General features: G+C 41.9%; 1 protein-coding gene across 1 annotated transcript in view; it reads left to right on the top strand.

The window, feature by feature from the left end:
- Positions 1 to 15,883, top strand: part of LOC126188080 (NHL repeat-containing protein 2) — a 156,838-nt gene extending 140,955 nt beyond the window's left edge. The window contains exons 10-11 of the mRNA XM_049929532.1: positions 1,714 to 1,897; positions 15,050 to 15,883. Coding sequence (XP_049785489.1) covers positions 1,714 to 1,897; positions 15,050 to 15,288 — 423 coding nt within the window. The 3' untranslated portion in view covers positions 15,289 to 15,883. The remainder of the gene's footprint in view (positions 1 to 1,713; positions 1,898 to 15,049) is intronic.
- Positions 15,884 to 24,745: the final 8,862 nt, after the last annotated feature.

The raw sequence follows: 24,745 nt of genomic DNA, 5'->3' as shown, positions 1-24,745 counted from the left end.
TGATGCTGCACCAGGTAGCCTTGTCTGCAACCTCTAATCCCTGCATGTTCCTCCAGGCAGCACTGTTTCCTCTTCCCCCATCCATATTCTGCTATCCATCTCCCTTCCCCACCCCTCTATGGATTGTTGCTCCTGTTCATTCAGTATATTTCAGTTTGGCCTGAACAGTCTGAGATAGGTGTCATGTGTGATGAAGGCTTTGGCCAAAGACTTAATGTGCAACAGTCTCTTCATTGTGCCTGTCTGCCACTCAGTGTCATCTTTACAATGAATAGCGATCTATCATTACCATAATTACTTCTTCACATATAAGCCATGTGAAAAGAGAAACTGGAGCTCATACAAAGTGTTACCAAATGCCATTGCTTCTGCAGACCATTCACAAATTGAACAGAGAAGAGGGGGGCGGCAGTGTCGGAAGTTCCATGCAGCTTTTCGCGGCTGATGCTGTAGTATACAAAGAAGTTGCAGCATTAGAAAATTGCAGTGAAATGCAGGAAGATCTGCAGTGGATATGCACTTGATGCAGGGAGTGGCAACTGACCCTTAACATAGACAAATGTAATGTATTGCGAATACATAGAAAGAAGGATCCTTTATTGTATGATTATATGATAGCGGAACAAACACTGGTAGCAATTACTTCTGTAAAATATCTGGGAGTATGCGTACAGAACGATTTGAAATGGAATGATCATATAAAATTAATTGTTGGTAAGGCGAGTGCCAGGTTGAGATTCATTGGGAGAGTTCTTAGAAAATGTAGTCCATCAACAAAGGAGGTGGCTTACGAAACACTCATTCGACCTATACTTGAATATTGCTCTTCAGTGTGGGATCTGTACGAGGTCGGGTTGACAGAGGAGATAGAGAAGATCCAAAGAAGAGCGGCACGTTTCGTCACAGGGTTATTTGGTAAGCATGATAACATTACGGAGATGTTTAGCAAACTCAAGTGGCAGACTCTGCAAGAGAGGCGCTCTGAATTGCGGTGTAACTTGCTGGCCAGGTTTCAAGAGGGTGCGTTGCTGGATGAGGTATCGAATATATTACTTCCCCCTACTTATACCTCCTGAGGAGATCACGAATGTAAAATTAGAGAGATTCAAGCGCACATGGAGGCTTTCCGGCAGTCATTCTTCCCACGAACCATACGCAACTGGAACAGGAAAGGGAGGTAATGACAGTGGCACGTAAAGTGCCCTCTGCCACATACTGTTGGGTAGCTTGCAGAGCATAAATGTAGATGTACCCTATGCTCCCTCTCACAGTCTCCCTCTCTCATTCCTCCTCCCTGACACTCACACCACCCTACTTCTCTCCCCAAGCCTCCCACCTTGATAACTACCGTAAAATGATGTATGTTAACATTCAGCCAGAAGAAAAGTGCACCCCATATATTTGCTTTAAGAGTGACGTGTTGCAACTGAAGTGTGGCCTTAGGTAGTAGACTGACACTCCCATCAGAGGTGTGCTGAGCATTACTGTTTCTACTCAATGTAATTGCTCCCATTCCATTTCCTATTTAAAATTTTGTTTCTGTCTTATATATTGTCATCATCAGAAGTACAGATGTAGAGGTATTAGACTCTTCTGCTCAGTCATAGAACTGTTTTACTAGAATTATTATTGTTCTCTTTTTGTTATTGAGTGATTCACATAGTCATTCTCTAAGAGATAATGTTTAATCTCACTGATTTTTTTCTGTTGTAGGTGGATGTTCATATTTCTAATATGTATAAGAAGAAGACAAGAGCACCAAGAAATTGTGTCCAGACTAAAATTGCTAAAATACATCCTAATGGAGGAATGGCCAAACTGAAATTTATTGTTGGTCTTGATGAAGGCTTATCATTGACTCCAGACGCTCCCCAAAAATGGGCACTTGAGTTTCCTGGTAAATCAATGCCAACACTTTTATTAAACCATTTTAGGGTAGTTTTATTAACATGATGTATCGACTTCTTATTAATACACTACTGGCCATTAAAATTGCTACACTACGAAGATGACGTGCTACAGACGCGAAATTTAACCAACAGGAAGAAGATGCTGTAATATGCAAATGATTAGCTTTTCAGAGCATTCACACAAGGATGCCGCTGGTGGGGATACCTACAACGTGCTGACATGAGGAAAGTTTCCAACTGATTTCTCATACACAAACAGCAGTTGACTGGTTTTTCCTGGTGAAACGTTGTTGTGATGCCTTGTGTAAGGAGGAGAAATGCGTACTATCACGTTTCCGACTTTGCAAAGGTCGGATTGTAGCCTATCGCGATTGCTGTTTATTGTATTGTGACATTGCTGCTCGCATTGGTCGATATCCAATGACTGTTAGCAGAATATGGAATCGGTGGGTTCAGGAGGGTAATGCGGAACGCCATGCTGGATCCCAATGGCCTCGTATCACTAGCAATCGAGATGACAGGCATCTTATCCGCATAGCTGTAACGATCATGCAGCTATGCCTCGATCCCTGAGTCAACAGATGGGGACATTTGCAAGACAACAAGCATCTGCACGAACAGTTCGACGATATTTGCAGCGGCATGGACTATTAGCTCGGAGACCATGGCTGTGGTTACCCTTGACGCTGCATCACAGACAGGAGCACCTGCGATGGTGTACTCAACGACGAATCTGGGTGCACAAATGGCAAAACTTCATTTTTTCGAATGAATCCAGGTTATGTTTACAGCATTATGATGGTCGCATCCGTGTTTGGTGACATCGAGGTGAACGCACATTGGAAGCATGTATTCGTCATCGCCATACTGGCGTTTCACCAGGCGTGATGGTATGGGGTGCCATTGGTTACACGTCTGTCACCTCTTGTTCACATTGACGGCACTTTGAACAGTGGACGTTACATTTCAGATGTGTTATGACCCGTGGCTCTGCCCTTCATTCGATCCCTGCGAAACCCTACATTTCAGCAGGATAATGCACGACCGCATGTTGCAGGTCCTGTACGGGCCTTTCTGGATACAGAAAATGTTTGACTGCTGCCCTGGCTAGCACATTCTCCAGATCTCTCACCAATTGAAAATGTCTGGTCAATGGTGGCCGAGCAACTGGCTCGTCACAATACGCCAGTCACTACTCCTGATGCACTGTGGTATCGTGTTGAAGCTGCATGGGCAGCTGTACCTGTACACGCCATCCAAGCTCTGTCTGACTCAATGCCAAGGTGTATCAAGGCCGTTATTACAGCCAGACGTGGTTGTTCTAGGTACTGATTTCTCAGGATCTATGCACCCAAATTGCGTGAAAATGTTATCACATGCAAGTTCTAGTATAATATATCTGTCCAATGAATACCCGTTTATCATCTGCATTTATTCTTGGTGTAGCAATTTTAATGGCCAGTAGAGTGTACCTTCTCAAGCTCCAGGACATTCAAAGATCTGAGACTGCCCACTGTCAAAACTTCAGACTTATGCTAATATGGTTATTACCTGTGATTTACTTCTTTGTTACCATGCCTTGAACACAAGGCTGGAACATACACATCACATATTGAGCTGACAACAGCAAAAAATTTTGAACAGTTTAATATATACTGATCAGCCAGAACATTATGTCCACCTACCTGATAGCCGGTATGTGCACCTTTGGCACAGATAACAGTGGTGACGCATTATGGCATGGAAGCAATAAGGCCTTGTTAGGTTGCCGGAAGGAGTTGGTACCACATCTGCACACATGAGTCATCTAACTCCCATAAATTCTGGGGAGGGAGACGATGAGCTCTGATGTCACGTTCAATCACGTCCCAGTTGTGTCTGATGGGGTGTAGGTCTGGCAAGTTGGGGGATGGGGGGCAGCACATCAATTGGAACTTGCCACACTTTTCCTGGAACCATTCCATCACACTCCTGGCATTGTGACATGGTGCATTACCTTGTTGAAAAATGCCACAGCCATTGGGAAACATGATCATCATGAAGGGGTATAAATGGTCTGTAACCAGTGTACGATACTCCTTGCCTGTCATGCCGCTATGCAGAAGGTCCACTGGACACACGGATGCCACTACCAGTTTTTCTCTGTCCCACACTACAGGTGTCAAGGAGGTGTTCCCCTGGAAGATGACAGATTCGCACTGTGAAGACTACGCCAACATCCAGTGCCAATGGTCACATGCCCATTTCACCCATAGTTGCCGACGCCATATTGTTAACATAGGAACATGTATGGGTCAGCAGTAGCGGAAGTGCTTCGTTAGGCATGCTCAGTGTACTTTGTGTTCAGACATTAAAGTCTATCATTAGTTCCAATACATTTCACTGCTTGTTCTGTGACGTCCCAACATCTGTAATGAGGGGTGGCCGCCCAGTTCTACAGTGTCTGGATGAGGTTTCACCACATGTTGAAGGGCACCACAATAGCACTCTAGGTCATCCGCTAGAACTAGCTAATCCCTCACCAATAGCCCTCGTTCATCACAAGCAAGTACACCCAGCAGTCATGCAGTTTCCAAAATGCTCATGCCAAGCCTCTGAACCATCAGTCTGCCCTCAGTCAGATTCGGATAGATTGCATGCCTTCCTCATTCTACATGTGGACAGCATGCTCACTGATATTACATACACTGTGCATGTGTGTGTCTAGCAGCCATTCCTCACCAGGTGATGCTGATATCATCTGATGGGTTTATATCAGTAGTAGGTCATAATGTTCTGTCTGATCATTGTATATTTTGCCTTGTAGGTACATTCCTGGAGGTTTTCCTTAATGATGGTAAATTTCTTCTGCAATGCATCCCATACAATAAGGCTGCAACCAAAGAGTAAGCCTCATTGCAGTATACAGTTTTTCAGCTTTCCAATTTATATATACAGGGTGGTCAATTGATAGTAACCGGGCCAAATATCTCATGAAATAAGCATCAAATGAAAAAACTACAAAGAACAAAACATGTCTAACTTGAAGGGGGAAACCAGATGGCGCTATGGTTGGCCCGCTAGATGGCGTGCCATAGGTCAAACGGATATCAACTGTGTTTTTTTAAATAGGAACCCCCATTTTTTATCACATATTCATGTAGTAGTAAAGAAATATGAATGTTTTAGTTGGACCACTTTTTTCGCGTTGTGATAGATGGCGCTGTAATAGTCACAAACGTATAAGTATGTGGTATCACGTAACATTCCGCCAGTGTGGACGGTATTTACTACGTGATACATTACCTGTGTTAAAATGGAACGTTTACCAATTGCGGAAAATGTCGATATCGTGTTGATGTATGGCTATTGTGATCAAAATGCCCAACGGGCATGTGCTATGTATGCTGCTCGGTATACTGGATGACATCATCCAAGAGTCTGGACCATTTGCTGGATAGTTACGTTATTTAAGGAAACAGGAAGTGTTCAGCCACATGTGAAATGTCAACCATGCCCTGCAACAAATGATGATGCCCAAGTAGGTGTTTTAGCTGCTGTCACGGCTAATCCACACATCAGTAGCAGACAAATTGCATGAGAATCGGGAATCTCAAAAATGTCGGTGTTGAGAATGCTACATCAACATTGATTGCACCCGTACCATATTTCTATACACCAGGAATTGCATAGCAACGACTGTGAACGTCGTGTACAGTTCTGCCACTGGGCACAAGAGAAATTACGTGACGATGACAGATTTTTTTGCACACATTCTATTTAGCGACGAAGTGTCATTCACCAACAGCGGTAATGTAAACTGGCGTAATATGCATCATTGGCCAACGGAAAATCCACGATGGCTATGACAAGTGAAACATCAGCGACCTTGGTGGGTTAATGTATGGTGCGGCACTATGGGAGGAAGGATAATTGGCCCCCATTGTATCGGTGGCAATCTAAATGGTGCAATGTATGCTGATTTCCTACTGTAATGTTCTACCGATGTTACTACAAGATGTTTCACTGCACGACAGAATGGTAATGTACTTCCAACATGATGGATGTTTGGCACACAGCTTGCGTGCGGTTGAAGCGGTATTAAGTTGCATATTTCATGACAGGTGGATTGGTCGTCAAAGCACCATACCATAGCCCGCATGTTCAACGGATCTGACGTCCCCAGATTTCTTTCTGTGGGTAAAGTTGAAGGATATTTGCTATTGTGATCCACCGACAACGCCTGACAACATGCGTCAGCGCATTGTCAATGCATGTGCGAATATTACGGAAGGCGAACTACTCGCTGTTGAGAGGAATGTCGTTACACATATTGCCAAATGCATTCAGGTTGACGGACATCATTTTGAGGATTTATTGCATTAATGTGATATTTACAGGTAATCACGCTGTAACAGCATGCGTTCTCAGGAATGATAAGTTCACAAAGGTACATGTATCACATTGGAACAACCGAAATAAAATGTTCAAACGTACCTATGTTCTGTATTTTAATTTAAAAAACCTACCTGTTACCAACTGTTCGTCTAAAATTGTGAGGCATATGTTTGTGACTATTACAGCGCCATCTATCACAAAGTGAAAAAAGTGGTCCAACTAAAACATTCATATTTCTTTACGTACTACATGAATATGTAATAAAAATGGGGGTTCCTATTTTAAAAAATGCAGTTGACATCTGTTTGACCTATGGCAGCACCATCTAGTGGGCCAACCATAGTGCCATCCGGTTTCCCCCTTCAAGCTAGACAAGTTTCGTTCTTTGTAGTTTTTTCGTTTGACGCATATTTCGTGAGATATTTGATATAGTCTCTCACACACACACACACACACACACACACACACACACACACGCACGCACGCCTGTGCATCAACATCATGGTGACAGATCACACATTGTGCCAGGATTGCGGTTTGGCATGTAGACTGGGGTTGGGCGGGTAGAGGGAGAGGGAAGCAAGAGGCAGGAAGAGGGGTTGGAGGTGGTAAACAGGAAGCTTGGAGGAAAGCAACCAGTTTTCTGGCTAATAATGCAGAGGGAGAGCATCTGGTAGGTATCCAGGCTTGGTAAACGGGTATCACAGCCAGTGGTAAGTGGTATATGATGAAGGCGAAGCATATGCATGTATTGCGAAGGAGTGAGAGAACAGAGCAAGAGGAAACTGCTGGGTGGAGGGTGTCAGCACTGTGAGTTAATTATGATTGAGGCCAATAGGGTTATGGGAATGCAGGATGTGTTGCTAGGATAATTCCCATGTGTGTAGTTCAGAAAAGCTGGTGGTGGAGGGAAGGGTCCAGATGATCCACGTTGTGAAGCAACCATTGAAATCAAACATGTGCTCAGCTGCATGTTGTGCCACTGTTTGGTCAACTTTGTTCTTGGCCATAGTTGGCAGGGACCATTAGATCTGGCTGATGGCTGGTTGGTTGTCATAGTCACATAAGAAGCTGTGCAGGTATTGCAGCAGAGTTGGCATATGACATGTCTGTTTCGACTGATGGCCCTGCCTCTGATGAATAACACTGTGACAGGACAGGAGAAGGAATTAATTGCTGGGTTGATTAGGCACGTGTCTTCCATTTGGGTCTTCCACAGAGATATGATCCCTGTGCAAGGGGTTTGGAGTGGGAGTGGCATAGGGATGGACTAGGAGGTTGTGTAGGTTGGCTGGACAATGGAATGCCATTTTAAGAAGGATGGGAAGGATCTCGGGTAGGATGTCCTTCATTTCAGAGCACGATGATAAATAATCAAAGCTGCGGTGAAGAATATGATTTCGTTATTGCAGCCCAGGAGAGAGGAAGGGGAAACTGTTGGATGAAGGGTGTGAGGACGGTGAGTTAATGAAGACTGAGGCCATGAGGGTTATGGGAGCAAAGAATATGTTGCAAGGATAACTTTCATTTGCGTAGTTCAGGGAAATTGGTGGTAGAGGGAAAGATCCAGATGTCTGAGCTGGGAAGTAGGCATTGACTTGGCTGCATGGTTTACAAGGTGGGTTCTCCTTTATGGTTATTTCTTGGGGGTGATGGGAGGTTAGTGGTGTGTGAGGATATGGCATGGGAAATCTGTTTGTAGGCTATGTTGGGAGAGGGGGGGGGGGTTTCATGCATGTCTGTAAAGGCACTTATGAGACCTTCAGCATACTGGTCAAGGGAGTTCTTGTCACTGCAGATACACTGTCTATGGATGGCCAGGCTGTACAGGAGTGTTTTCTTCGTGTGTACAGGAGTGTTTTCTTGGTGTGGAAGGGATGACATCCATTGAAATGCAGGTAATGTTGGTGATTAGTGGGTTCAATATGGACAAAGGTTTGGATGAAGCCATTAGAGAGGCGGAAGGTGGCACATTGGGTGGAGGAGAACGACATGAAGTGGCTGGGAGGGAAGATGTTGAGGCTGTGATGGAATGAGGATAGGGTGTCTGTGTCCTGAGTCAACATCATGAAGATATTGTCAGTGAACCTGAACCAGACAAGGGTTTGTGGCTTTCAGAGGCTAGGAAAGTTTCCTGTAGATGGCATATAAGAAGGTTGGCACAGGAGGGTGCCATGCAGATGCCCATGTCCCTTCCATGGATTTGTTTATACACCTTCCCCTCATAGGAGAAGTAGTAATGTGTCAGGATATAATTGGTAAGGTGTTTGAGGAATGAGGTAGTGGTTTGGAATCCAAAAGATGTTGGAGAGGTAGTGTTCAGCAGTGGCATATCTCAGTTAAGTATCTCTTTCCCTATCTCCATCCCAACATTACCCAGAACCGAAAACAGTTGTTGATGTATCCAATCCCACAGAAGTTTCAGTCCTATTCAAAGGCCTCGTCTTCAGCCCCACACCTAAGTTTAATCATGTTGCATTTGTCAAAGATCTACTTTATTGTCCCAATTCTTACAGTGGAAACATATTTTTGCCACCAGTGCCTGCAACCAAAGCCAACCTCTCCCAGTTTACATCACCATCCAACTGTGACCTTGCCCCCTCCCACCTAACCACCCACTCATCACCTTCCAGGAATTCCGTACCTCCAACTTGGCTACACCATCCTTCCCCAGGTACCTTTCTAAGAACACTAGCCTTTCAGCAGAAGTAAAGACAGCTATTCACAATCTCAAAATGGAGCCTAACCTAATCATCTCCCTCCATGCAGGCAGTGGTTCCACCACTGTCATGATGAATCACAGTGATTACCTAACAAAAGGCTTCTGCCAACTGTCTGACTCCTCCACCTACAAGCTTTACCATAGTGATCCCATCCCAGAACATCTCTCCTGAGTTTGATTCCCTCCTCACCCCAATGACACCGCACACATCACCCTTCTGCTTATTTCCCATAATCCATAAACCCAATAATCCTAGACAATCCAATGTAGCTGGTTATTGTCCTCCTATTGAAAGAATTTCTGCTCTTGTTGTCCAACACCTTCAACCAATTGCCCAAAATCTAGCTTTTCACATCAAAGATACAACTACTTCCTTCACAGAATCTCCACCCCTTTACCTCCTGGACCCCTATTTGTCACTGTTGATGCCACCTCCTTATGCCGGCCGAAGTGGCCGTGCGGTTAAAGGCGCTGCAGTCTAGAGCCGCAAGGCCGCTACGGTTGCAGGTTCGAATCCTGCCTCGGGCATGGATGTTTGTGATGTCCTTAGGTTAGTTAGGTTTAATTAGTTCTAAGTTCTAGGGGACTAATGACCTCAGCAGTTGAGTCCCATAGTGCTCAGAGCCACCTCCTTATTCACCAACATCCCTCATGCCAAAGGCCTTACCTGTCTTGTCTGGTTCAGGTTCATTGACAATTTCTTTATGATCGGGACTCAGGACCAAGACACTCTATCCTCATTCCTTCACAACCTAAACATCTTCTCCTCCATTTGATTCACCTGGTCCTCATCAATCCAACATGCCACCTTCCTGTTCATTCACCTCCATGTATCTGATAGTGTAGTCCACACTTCTGTCCATGTTAAACCCACCAATCACCAACAGTATCTGTATTTTGACAGCTATTGTCCCTTCCGCACCAAAAAATCCCTCTCCTAAAGTCTGGCCACCCATGGACTGCGTATTTGCAGTGACGAGAAGCCCTTTGCGCAGTGTGCTGAAGGTCTCATGAGGACTCTTACAGATAGGTACTTCCCCCCCCCCCCCCAAACATAGTCTGCTAGCAGATTTCCAGTGCCATATCCTCACACACTCCTAATCTTCCCCCCATTTCCAAGAATCAACTACAAAGGATTGGCCCAATATCACCCTGAACTGGAAAAAACTGAACCATATCCTTTGTCATGGTGCTGATTATCTATCATATTGCCCTAAAATCCCACCCATGATTCTTCCCACCCTTCCTAAACACCCTGGACTGGAACAGCTGAACCATATCCTTTGCCATGACTCTGATTATCTCTTATCAGACCCTAAAATGAGGGACATCCTACCCAAGATCCTTTCCACCCTTCCTAAAGTGGTGTTCAGTCACCCACTCAACCTACACAACATCCTTCTCCATCACTATGCGACTCCCACTCCCAACCAATTGCCACAGGTATGTGGAAGACACAGTTGCAAGACCTGCCCAGTCCACCCACCCAACACTTCCTACTCTAGTTCTGTCAGAGGTTTCCCCTACCCCACCAGAGGCAAGGCCACCAGTGTGAAGCAGACACGTCATATACCAACTGCTGGCCAGTGTGGCCGAGCGGTTCTAGGCGCTTCAGTCTGGAACTGTGCGACTGCTATGGTTGCAGGTTCGAATCCTGCCTTGGGCATGGATGTGTGTGATGTCCCTAGGTTAGTTAGGTTTAAGTAGGTCTAAGTTCTAGGGAACTGATGACCTCAGATGCTAAGTCCCATAGTGCTCAGAACCATATACCAACTCTGCTGCAATCACTGCACAACTTTTTATGTTGGTATGAAAACCGATCAGCTGCCCACCAGAATGAATGGCCACTGCCAAACTGTGGCCGAGAACAAAGTTGACCATCCAGTGGCCCAACATGCTCAATTTCGGTGGCTGCTTCACAACCCGAGCCATCTGGATCCTTCCCTCCACCACCAGTTTTTCTGAACCATGCAGATCGGAGTTATCCTTGCAATACAGCCTTTGCTCCCGTAAATCTCATAGCCTCAATCTCAATTAACCCGCTATCCCCACAACCTCCACCCAGCAGTTTCCCCTTCCTCCATCCTGTCACACCCTCCCAATTCACATATCCAACTCACCATCATGCACTGGTCCCCATCAGCTGCAGCACCCATTCATCCCCTGCCTAGCCTGTGCACCTGCTGCCCCTTCCTCCTGTAATCATAGCCAGTATATCAGCCGCCTCCCTTTAAGCCACTTGCCACTCACCCCTAACCCGTCTCTGCCTCCTACCCGTTTCTCCGTCTACCCATCCCCCCGCAGTCTATGTGCATTCCTGGCATTGCACATCCAGCTGTTACCGTGTAGGAGCACAGGCATGTGCGCGCTTGCCCGTGTTTGTGTTTTGAGTATGTATTTGTATTCTAGCTCAAGAAAGGATACTTCAGAGAGCTAGCAAGTTTTCTTTCTCTTTTGTGTGTGCCTGTCGAGGACTCAGTGCCTCTGCTTTTCAGTGAATGAACTCCTTTATGCATAAAGTTTTTACATTCTACCAGAACTTTTGTACTATAGTTAATTACTACAGGTTTGTTGCAAGTATTTGTTTACACTACAGTAGGAACTGATCATAAACATTTGAACTCTGCATCCTTAAAGGAAGACAATTTTTTAAAAATTCCTTTTATCTGTGCCGAGAGTTTGTCGTTGTTGGTGCCATGTAGGTTCTCATTGCTGTACCACAGATTTGTTTGTAGTTGAAGCCTTCAAAGGAGAAGTAATTATTGGTGACGATATAGCTGGTCATGGTAACCAGGAAGGAGGTTGTAGGCTTAGAGTCAGTCGGGTATTGGGAAAGGTAGTGTGCAATAGTGGTGAGGCTGTGAGCATTGGAGATGTTAGTGCAGATCGAGGTTGCATCGACAGTGATGAGCAGTGTGTTGGAGGGAAACAAACAGGAACTGTGGAGAGTAGGTGGAGGAAATGATTGGTGTCTCTTAGACAGGATGGTATATAATGGGTAAAAGGTTGAATATGTTGGTCCACAAGAGCAGAGATTCTCACAGAGGGGGTACAGTAATCGACCACAATGAAGCGTCCTGAGTGGTTGGGTTTATAGACTTGAGGAAGTATGAAGAAGGTAAGAATGGGGGAGTGGTGGTTATGAGGAGAGAGAGACTCAGGGGAGAGATCCTTGGATGGACCTAAGGATTTGAGGAGGGACTGGTGATCCTGTTGGATTTCTGGAATGTGGTTACTGCACAAGGTTTGTAAGTGACAGCTGACAGGGACTCTCTGCAAGATAATCCCCGCAGTTCATAACCACAGTGGTGGAGTCAGTGTCAGCAGGTATGATGATAAGGTCTGTATCAGTTTGTAGGTGGTGGAATGTGGTTCTCTCTGTGAATATAACATTGGTTTCCATGTTGAGGGATTTGGAGAATGACGGTGAGGCGAGGTTTAAGGTTAGGAAATTCTGGAAAGTTGACAAGGGATGATTGAGGGATTGAGTCGGGCAGGGTTCAGTATTGCTTGTGGATTGAGTCTGACATATAGGGTTAGTGGTGAAAAAGAGTTTCCACTGTAAGAACTGGGAGAAGATCTTTAACAAGTCCAGCATGATTGAATTTGGGAGCGGGTCAAAAGTTGAGGCCTTTGGAAAGGACTGATACTAAAGTGAGACTGAGGATTTTGGAGGACAGCTTCATGGCAGTATTTTGTGTGTGGTTCTGGATTCTGTGTGGTGGTGGGAGGGAGTTTCTGAAGATGTAAATATAGTAGGTCTGTGAGGCATTGTTTGTCAGCTGTGAGTGAATGCGGGCGACATTTGACGGAGGTTCTTGTAAAAGTGATGAATAGCAGTAGTCCAAGGTGGCAGTAGGTGGTGAAAAGGTAGGAGAGTTTGTTGAGGAAGTATTGTGCATGCTGCTCTAATTTCTGGAAGGCAGGAGTTTTAGTCTGGGAGAGGGGATGAAGAAATATACAGATAAGGAGGAGGTATTGCAAGGAGGTTTGGGCGTCATTTATATGGTTTTACATGGCTACGTTGGTGAGTGCTACGGACTGATGCAATCTGAACAGATGGAGATCATTGTGGAAGGAAAGGTTGCAGTCGGCGACTGGTAATTTGTTTGCCAGGCCATCCATAAGTGAGGCAACAATGCAGCAACAACAACATTTGGGGCTGGGTTCTAGATAGGGATAGGGAAACGTTTCTGTATTGGGCCATATGAAAAGAACAAGGATCCAGAGTCGAGGTTAAAGAAAAAAACGCCAAAAAATATGTGGAAAAAAAATCACAAAGAGGTGAAACGGTTGAGATGCAAATAAAAAAAGGTGCGACCTGGGATAGTAGGACCAATAGTGGAAGACAAAAGCAAACTAAAATTGACATAAAAGCTTAATGAGATCCAAAAGAAAAATAAATAAAAATACTATAGTTGTCGGGTACAGGTTGGTGGGTGGATGTGTGTGAAGAAAGGGGCAGCAGTTGTAACTGGACTAGGTAGTTCAGTATGTGCATGCTGGAATACGGGAAGAGAGAGAGTGGGGCGGTGGTAGTTAGATATGAGTTTCAACAAAGTATGTGTGGCACATGAAGGTACGGACTTTCCATTGTTTCATCTTGATTTTTAACGTTTTCTTTTACAACATTCCATATTGATTTCAATTTGTTCAATGTTCCTAAAATTTTGTACCTTCTTAGCTTTTTTAATCACAGCCATATAGATTTTCTTATATATCTGAACAATCCTGTGAAGTGTTGCTCTTTTCTTTGTTTAGTTAATATACATGGTTCCAGAATTTGACTAGGTACTGTGATAGCAACTGATATACACTGGTATTTGTTTTGAAAATACATTTTCTTAGGTTTCTTTTGTTAACATTTGAATAAAAAATTCACCTTTTCTGTGTAGACTGCCACTTTTATTCCCAGTTATTTTTTGCTACCTGCTGTATACAAGAATTTATACATGTTACGAGTGTTCTGTGATCTGAAATACCTAAGTTTACATTTAGAGCCTCAATGATGCCATTTTCAATATTGTGTAGATATTAATCTAATATGGAAGATGAAGACTTTTTTATTCTAGTGGTGTCCTAAAAGAGTGGTTTCATGTGAAAACTGTTTAGTGAAAGTCTTTTTTCTTCACTTTCAATTAAACACTTAATATTAAAATCCTCACATAATAATAATTTCACTTCGTTATTATAAAAAATATTTACACTGCCTCCGTTGAAAAAAGTTTTTTTATCTTATTGACAAGACACTGGGCAGTAGACTTCAAAGATCTTGTGCACTTCAGCATGAGTTGACCCAAATGCTTGTGCCACTCTGTGAGTGCCAGTGGATGGGTCCTCCTCAAAGGCAGCCATTTGATACTAATGGACAAACATGAAGAATAATTGAAATGCTTTTCATATGGCTTACCGTACATACAGTAAATTCCCCCCCCCCCCCCCCCCCCAATACCTCACATTTCTAGTCTCACACTGCAATTGCAGAAATGCAAAATGTGGAGAATACAGTACCATACTTGCCTGTAACTTTTTGGTCTCTGTCAGTTGTGACAGTACCATATCTACCTGCAACTTTCTGGTCTCTATCAGTTGCTACAAACATTAAATGATGCAGAGCATTTCTGTTGGGAACCCATTCTGATACAATTATACAGCTGCCCTGCCATTCCCACAATCTTTACTTTAGGCAGGTAGCACATCAGTCATTTTGTTACTTCGGTGCTAGTACATGTCATAATGCTGTTGACAGCATTATTGGATTAGAATGTGACACAATTACCCAGTTATAGTGAGAACATGGAACTATAGTACACTGATGGTTATATTTTGCGTGACTAATAAGCAACAAATGCAATACAGAGTAAGTGAACTAATACTCTCAAACTTCAATGCTCCGCAGTACTCAAGCCAACACTTTCAGGCTTAGGTTCCCCACTTAAAAAGACCAGTTTCCTGTCCTGCACAACACATTAGGCTTTATGCCCTATAGTTTTTTATCTCCCAAATAGATTTTGATAAACTTGTCATATTTTTGTTGCAGATGAGGAATGGCAGTCCAATAATTTAAGTGGAGAATACAAAAAAGAATTAGATGTTGAACTAACAGTACCAAAAGCCAAAGAAAATCAATCAACATCTGCAGTAATGGTTTTTCGGTTGTACCTGTGTAGAGCTAACAATGAGTGTCTTATGAAGAATCTACAGTTTCTGTGTACTGTTCATTATGATACTGCTGCACCCACAGTAATTAGTGATAGTTTCAAATACATAGTATCATAACACTGTTGTATAGGTAATCAATGTGCACTTATTTCATTGCTTATTAACAGTGCAATTCAGTTATGGAAATCCTGAAAACATTATTCCTTTTGAGGGAAACACACACAGAAAATATTTCCAGGTACTTGTAACTCACTGTTGAAGTAACTGTACTGTTCTACAATACACCTGATAATAATGTAGAAAGCAAAAATATAAAATAATATATTTTTAATCTGTACAAATGAATTTGTTAAAAAATAGCAAATTAGGTCATGTCACAAATTATCAGTGTGTACAATACTATTTGTATCTAGCACGTGTCATTTATGTACTCTGTTTATTATACTTTTCATTGGCTGTCAAATGGTTGTACAGCCAATTTCACATATTAACTGATGAATTTTAAACTAATTACTTCAGTTAAGGTGTGATTTATACAAAATGAAACAAAAATAAATGCCTCACATCAGTTGCAAGCAGAGAAAGAGAATGAAAAAAAGAGGAGTTAAATGACATTTCTTGCAGTTGGAACTAAACATGTATTAATTTCTTTACCTGGCTTTGAATAAAAGCATAATATATCTAATAATAAACTTCTCATTATTTTATGAGATCTAAGGACAAATGCTTACTCAATAACTGTTGAGAACCTGGACACTATCAAAAGATTTTCCTTTGGCTTAATTAGAGTGTGTGCCGTTGATGTAACAGGAACATAAAGTTAGTTTAGTTTTTAAGTCACATATTATGATTTTAAGTTAATTTGAAATGGAATTCCTTCATGTATTACCAAGAATGGAATGGGTAAAGACTACCACTCATCTACGCTATGGAGTTATTGAGTGAGTGGAAGGCACATAAAGTACACTATGGTGCAAACTTAACCCATTAAGTCCCAAATTAATTTTCTTAAAAAGTCGAATATTTTATTCCTTAATTATAATGTACATAGTGTATGAACCACAATAAGTACAAAAATAGCTGAAGAATATTTATACATGCTGATATAATGGCCATCCTCAAAATAGGACGCTGGGATTTAACTGTATCGTATAGCATGCTAAACTGTATTCAAGTCTTAACTACTTATTTCTTGTGAAATGGTACAAAACACTTCACACACAGTGTTACACGGCATTTAACACAATATGTTTTTGGTTTCCCATTTGCATTTTTACACATCTTCTTTGCATGCTTCTTTTGTCAATCATATTAACAATTCCATCAAACCTGATGTCTGGTATCACTCTCAACTGACTTGATGGGTATTCCATTGGACATCCAATATTCGGTCTTCCAGTGTCCAATTTCAGGTATGTAACAGCACGCCTGAAATCCAGTAAATCCAGTGCATTTTTCCCATGTACTAGTCTGTAGAAGAGAGAGGCATTTATGAGGGCCATTTCCAGCATATGTGTAAATAGGACCCAGTACCATTTTTTCCCTCTAATTACCATCGCATATTTTCCAACTAACCAGTTGTGGTCAACACCTCCCATGTACGCGTTATACGACTGCAAAACGGCAGGTTGTTGCACTTGTGTCTTCTTACTTGCTTGTCTACTGTACCGCGTAGCTGCTCTCAGAGGTCCAACTTTGTCAAAATTTGTACCAATTGTAATGCATCTGTTGTCGTGGCCATCGAACAAATAAGACTTCACCATTCCCGTCAAACTGGTAGTCGCAGTTTCCTCGAACTGTCTTTTTCAGTTCATTGCTGCTCAGTAGTGGACAGTCACCAACTCGATTCTCTCTGACAGACCCAGTTGCTCGAAAACGCAAATTTCTCAGATGAATCAGAAGATCTCTACTAGTGAAGAAATTGTCAAAGTACACACAATGATTCTCGGGTGTTTCAATGCAGTCCAGCATGTTTAGGACTACTCTTGATCCCAATAGTAGGTCATCCCTTGCAGTATCTTCTGGATTCTTTCCACAGTAGAAATCTAATTTGAAACAGTAGCCACTTGCTCCACAAAGAGACCACAACTTATAGCCAAATCTAATAGGCTTGCCTCGGATAAACTGTTTCAGCCCACTTGGTCCATAGTATTTGACTATCATTTCGTCAGTTGACAGATTTTCCTCAAGTATTCCAAATTTTTGAAAAGATTCATTTATCATTTTCAACTGTATTATTTTCTAATGGGTAACATATTCATAAATATACTTACATAATACGCTGTAAATTTCAAAGTAACTTCATATCCTGTTTATGGGGTCGTTACTTACCTCAGCAACAAAATCTGGTAAAATTACCACGTTCTAAAATGAAAATACATCAGCAGTAGCAGAGTTTCATATTCGAACGTGCAGCAATACAAATAACTGAAATGATAACACCAAGTCCCAGTGTCCTATTTCGAGTACACCAAATTTTATAACAATGGAAAACAATGAATATAACTCCAATTGAGCTAACAATGCAAGTAGTTTAAAAGACACATTGTTGACTATAAATAATCACAAAAAGATCTTTGCCACATATTTCAAATATTACTAAATTGTTGATAAAGTAAATACCTGCAATAACGAAAAGTGTACCTTAGTATTCAATAATCAACTAATGGTAGGATTTATTGCTTTTAATTCCCTGTAAGCATACATTTGTTATAAAAAGCATCAAAAAATGACGTAGAACAGTAATAGTTGCAAATTAATAATTTATTGTGTAGTTATAAATAAATATGTGCTCTGTCCTCAAAATAGGACACTGGTACTTAATGGGTTAAGCATGAAAATGATTTTTGCTTAATGTGTCACTGCAAGTAAGACAGCTCAATGAAACTTACAGTATATCTAAAAACAAAGATGATGTAACTTACCAAACGAAAGCGTTGGTATGCTGATAGACACACAAATAAACACAAACACACACACACAAAATTCAGGGTTGCTTCACCAGGAAAGAGGGAAGGAGAGGGAAAGACGAAAGGATGTGGGTTTTAAGGGAGGGGGTAAGGAGTCATTCCAAGCCCGATAGCGGAAAGACTTACCTTAGGGGGAAATTTTGAATTTTGTGTGTGTGTTTGTGTGTCTATCAACATACCAATGCTTTCATTTGGTAAGTTACATCATCTTTGTTTTTAGATATATTTTTCCCACGTGGAATGTTTCCCTCTATTATATTCAAACTTAGACAGTATGTAGAAAGAACTGCTACAGTACAACACAGTACAGAACATAACTGACAGAAATACACGTTGGGATGAATAGAAATGACACTTTTATTCAAAGACAATAATTACACTGAATTCACCACCTTTTATGACCATCCCATGGATATTACAAAAGACAGAATATGGTTTTTTAACAGGGTGCATGATCAACATGGGTGGCAATGCATGCTGTGGAATGTGCTCCTATGCCGGTAACAAGGTTGGTAAGGAGTACTTGTGGTAGGGACTTCCGCTCCTCCACCACCGCAGTTGGTAAGTGCTGGATGGTTGTTGGTGCATGTAACATGCTGCAATATGTCTCCCCAATTCATCCAATGCATACTTGATGGGATTCAAGTCAGGGGAATGGGCAGACCAGTCGACTCGCCGAATATCCTCTCATCTCAAGAGCTCGTCCATCTGCACTGTCCAACGCATTGCACAATGTTATCCATAAAAAAGACATCAGGGCCGAATGCACCCCTGAAAAGATGCACATGGGAATGGAGTGCAGTGTCACAATAATGTTGATCAGTGATTGTACCGTGTTCAGAGATTTACGATCGTGCCCAGAGCATAGGGACTGGACCCAAGAGGAGTGAGGCATGCTCTTTTCAGATTTGAGCAATTTCAGTGTGCAAAGTAATTCTGAACATACCACCATATGCCAAGATGTGGAAACACGTAATGTGCCCAGGAAAATTGTCAAACATGATCATTTTGGTGGCCCAGTTGTTATGGTGTGGGAATACATAATGTTGCATGGACACACTAACTCCTAAATATTTGAACACAGTCCATTCAGCAGTCACTATTATTTTGACACTGTACTCCTTACCCAAGTGCATCTTTTCAGCAGTGCTTTTGACCCTGACATTATTATTTGTGACAGTGTGCAACCACATCAAACAGCGTAGATGGAGCAGCTCTTGGAATGAGTGGACTTCAGCGAATTGACTAGCCTGCCTGTTCCCAATTTAAATACCATTGAGCATGTATACCTGTCCATATGCACTAATGACTATCTGGCAGTTGTCAGCCATGCTGGTGGAGGAATGGACCTGCCTACCACAAGAACTCACACACCCTATTAAGAACCATATCTCGCCTTTTGTAATATCCAGGGGAACATCAGAAATTGTGGTGATTTCAGTGTAAATATTGTCTTTGAATAAAAATTTCATTTCTCTTCATCTCATTCCATATTTCTTCCTCCTACCTTCTGTACTATAGTGTAGCAGTTCTTTCCATATATGGCCCAAGTTTCATCAAGGTATGTTACTTGGCGCAGAAGACATTTTCGATTTTAAGTTTTGCGCACCATTCACACATACATGTGCTTTAATTTTTTGAGTATATTAAACAGTGAGTTTGACAGCAGGTGACCAAAACACTGACAATGTATGTATAGTATTCATTCTCTTAAGGAACAAATGATAATGAGATGAAAAAGAAATGTAGGAAGCTAAGGCAAGAAAAAATCTTAAGAGACCTAAATGAAACCTTGCTGATGATCACAACAAAAATGGAATAAAGTCATGAATAAGAGAGAAAGAAAATAACACTGGAATCAAAAAGGTAGCAGGAAGAAAAAGATTACAAAACTACCGTATTTACTCGAATCTAAGCCGCACTTTTTTTCCAGTTTTTGTAATCCAAAAAACCGCCTGCGGCTTAGAATCGAGTGCAAAGTAAGTGGAAGTTCTGAAATATGTTGGTAGGTGCCGCCACAACTAACTTCTGCCGTCGAATATACGTAGCGCTACACAGGCATGCTTTGCAGTTTGTAGGCACAAAGATAAATACTGGCACCAAAACCTCTGCGTCAGTAAATAAATTAAAAAAAAAAAAAAAAAAAAAAGGCGGAAGACGAGCTTTTTTCTCCGCCCCGAATTTCGACCACTGCATTTTCATACATTATCCAACGAAGTAAATACAAATTCCGTATTGTTCATCTTCGAATGTAGCAGCTTTTCAATGTACTACGAAAGTCCGACTGGCAAGACTGTTTGCGATGTTTGTCAGTATGGCCAATTCTACGTTCTGAATTTTTTCCTACCTGTGAGAAGAGATGGTTGCTAATGGGAACTTTTGTGAATCACATGCAGTATTGTCTTCACCATAAGAATAATACGAATATAGACATTTTGCCATGTATTCTTTTGTGTTTGCTGCTATCTCATTTAAATCCTGTCTGGCTAATAAACTACGAAACTAGAGTGAGACAACAGCAAACGCGGAAGTATACACATATCATATCATGTATATATTCGTATTATTCTTATGCCTAATAGGGATACAGTCAGAAATGAAGCACGGCAATTGACTAGATTTTTGAATCTAAGATGACTCTAATTTCTGTGCAGAAAGTAATGTACTAAAGAGGCGTCTGCAAAGATTTTCAAACGGAGAAAAATTTTCGCTAAACTCTCGTTCAGAACATATTCTATCATACGCAGTTTATTACTTGGTTCTTGTTGATCATTAACAAAGAAAGCAGCAGCACAACAAATAGCAGTCTCTTGCCATTGTTTCGCTACTGAGACAATTCCTCTTTTTATTTTATTATAAGCGGCAGTAGCACGCACAAAAGCAAACCATGCCGCGAGCGGCGACAGGTCGTAAACATTCATTATCAGAATGCGACAAACAATGCATGACACAGTACAGTAATGCATTTTCAGCTCAGAGTGTCGTAAACACCTATAACAAAGAGAACAGCATTTATCAGATCAAAGAAAAATAAGCAATCAATTCAAACCAGACGAAGCACGTGAGAAACGAAGGGTACCCGTATAAATACGGACGGAGCGCCTGACGCATAGCAATGGTTACCTGGTAAAGCTTAACTGCTAAGCTTACGTCTAGAACCAAACTACTGTAGCTGTATCGTCATTCATTCGACCTAAATTGTGTCTCATATTACAATGGACCAACTTTGTTTCGCTTTGGAGGTGCGGCCTAAAACTTCTCTCCCCTTGAATTTCGAGTCTCAAATTTCAGGTGCGGCTTAGATTCGGGAAATTTTTTTTTCTTTAATATTGAGTCTCATATTTCAGGTGCGGCTTAGATTCGAGTGCGGCTTAAATTCGAGTAAATACGGTACCTCATTTCTCAGCAGAAAGGAAAAGCTCCAATTTTCAGCCAAATAATGGGAATGATGTTCTATTTCCATTTGGTAAATGTTATGCATACCGTAAGGTACTAGCAGTGATTCTTAACCTATCACCATGTAAGTTACAGGTTCCACTACATGCAGCACACTTCTTTGAAACTCTTCCAACCTATCCTTTTTCGTAGTGTCTTTTGGATGTAGTCATCATTTCATACTTACAAGACCTCTTCATCCATAATCACTGTCTTTTCATTCAGTTTTTCATTAGTAAAGAAAGCAGTTGTGTGATGTAAGGCCACAGCTATACAGATAATGTGATCAAGCATTATCATGAAAGAACACTTCCTTCTTGGATAGGTTGTTTTAAGCAGCTGTGCGAGTTGAGCTCAATCTGTGTCAGAGTAACCAAATCATTGACAAACGTGTGCAGAAGGGGGAAAAGTTACTTCACATTACATGCGCATGCAGCATACCTATATCAACAACAGTTGTTTATTCCATACCTGACACATTCACACCTATTAATATGTACTATTGAGTTTGGTTATAGGATCACAATAGCCAAGCTTTAGACATTCTTTTGTGTAAAATAAAAATGCAGCACAAAGAAAAAAATCACATAACAAAAAGGAATTACAGTAGTTCCATCAATGCTTCCTGCCATAGTAGAATGATATGACAATAGGGAAATGAGCAGGAGATGTAATTAAGCTCATGCCTTGGTTAGTGTGTGTAATGCAGGTACAATCAGCTTGTGAATGGTTGCATTTACCTGGCTGGAATATTATCTGAAAATGGTCAAGACATAGGCACATCGACATGGGAAAGAAACTGAAAGTTATTCTGTATTAAACATACGAGGTGGAATCCAAAATTTTCGGGACTGGCGCTGTCATGTGGAAAGTAGGAGTAGTAGATCTTTGCACCGCTAGGTGGCGAGAGCTGCATATCTGATGAGTCAGTGTGCGGAGTGGTATTCAGCTGGCAGTACATGTTATGTGATTTCCGTAATACTGTGTATTTTGTGTGTGGCAATTTTACAAAGGATCCACAAACAGAACAGCGCGTGTGTATCAAATTTTGTGCAAATCTCGGGAAAAGTGTTATGGAGACCCTTCCAATGATTCAACAAGTGTTTGGGGGACAGCGCATGAGCCATACGCTTGTGTTTGAGTGGCATGCTCAGTTAAGCACTGGCCGCACAGACGTCGAAGATTATCCTCACACTGGAAGGCCCGTTAGCCGCACAATGCCAGACATTGTTGCCAAACTTCAACAATTGGTTCATGCGGATCGACGTCGAACCATTCAAGACCTTGCGGATGAAGTGGGTATTGGTTACGGGACATATTAACGAATGTTGACTGATGAATTGGCCATGCATCGTGTCACCACAAAATTTGTGCCAAGGATCTTGACTGCTCATTAGAAGGCACAGTGTGTTGAAGTGTGCACGGACCTTCATCAGACCCCATCTGATGATCCAACCTTCTTGTCACGGTTTATCACCAGCGACAAGAGCTGAATTTATGATTGTGACCCAGAGACAAAGCAACAATCATCCCAGTGGAATAGCCCAGGCTCTCCAACACCCAAAAAAGTGAGACAAGAGAAGAGCAAAGTGAAGAGCATATCATCATTTTCTTTGATACCAAGGGAACTGTGCACAAAGAATTCATCCCACCCAACCAAACAGTAAACTCTGCATACTACTGTGACGTTTTGCGATGGCTCCATGAAAACGTGCGGCAATGACGGCCCAAACTTTGGCATCAAGTGAACTGACTGCTGCATCACAAAAACACGCCGTCACACGTCCTTGCTCACCAGAACCTTTTTTGCAAAAAACGACATGGCAGTTGTACCCCACCCACCGTACTCGCCAGATTTGGCAACTTGTGACTTCAGGTTATTCCCAAAACAGAAACTCAAATTTATAGGCCGTCACTTCAACACTCTAGAGAGAATTCAAGAAGCATAGCTGGCAGTGATAATCACCCTCAAAGAACAGGACTTCCACAAAATGTTTGAGCAGTGGCAGAAGCACTGGGACAGGTGTGTACGTGCAGATGGGATATACTTCGAGGATGATGGTGACCATTAGTCCAAAGGTAAGGTTTTCAACAGATGGCAGCACCAGTCCTGAAAATTTTGGATAGCACCTCATAGCTTGTAATTTTGCAGAATTCCTTGCCATTTCAGTACACTTCATTTTCATATTACTTTATTGTCCAAAACTAACTTGAGAAATTTAGAAATTGATATATGTAAAATATTAAAGCTCTTACTGTAATGTCTCATCTTTCAAGAAAGGATGGGGGCAGAGGTGTCATGAGCCACCCCCCACCTTTAGAGCCACGCTGACCTCTATCTGTATCAAGGTGGCCAAAATAAGAGCTAGTAAATTAGTGGTATGATTGCCGATTCCCCTCCTACTTTCTACACTCGGGTAATCTCGTCAATAAGTAATAAAACAGATTGACATTAATGATGGGTGATCTTGAGGTCTAACATTATCTCTCTGAAGCACTATGACACAGATGTTTATCTACAACATTTTTTCCCCCAACACTTGAGGCTTTAATGAAACAAATTGGGTTACACATGTATCATTCAAAGTATTTTCCATCACTGGCCACTACTTTCTCCCATCTTTCGAGCAGTGTACAAATCCCGCGTTGAAAAAATTGTTCATCTTTTGAAGTGATCCACGAATTGATCCAATTTGTGACTTCTTCATGAGATCGGAAGTGTTGGTTAGCCAGGCGCTGCGCTATTGATCTAAACAGGTGATAGTCAGAGAGAGCAATGTCTGGAGAATATGACGGGTGGGATAGGACTTCCCATTTTAATGTTTCTGAGTACATTTTGACCTCTTTTGCAGTGTGGGGTCAAAGCATTGTCTGTAAAATCACTTTATCATGCCTCACTGAATTGCGGCCATTTGTCTTTTAATGCTCTGCTTAAATGCAATAATTGTGTTCAATAACGAGCACCTGTGATTGTTTCACTTGGTTTTAACACCTCATAGTACATGATGCTGAGCTGGTCCCACCAAATGCAGAATATGATCTTGGAGCTGTGAATATTCAGTTCGGTCATCGACGTGGAAGCATGGCCGGGATATCCCCAGACATTTTGCATTTAGGGTTATCGTAATGAACCCATATTCCATCCCTGGTCACAATGCAATGCAGAAATC

This window comes from Schistocerca cancellata, chromosome 5 (assembly GCF_023864275.1).
Source record: "Schistocerca cancellata isolate TAMUIC-IGC-003103 chromosome 5, iqSchCanc2.1, whole genome shotgun sequence".
Lineage (NCBI taxonomy): Eukaryota > Metazoa > Arthropoda > Insecta > Orthoptera > Acrididae > Schistocerca > Schistocerca cancellata.
The sequence above is the reverse complement of the archived record's forward strand: the minus strand, read 5'-3'. Positions and strand labels throughout refer to the sequence as shown.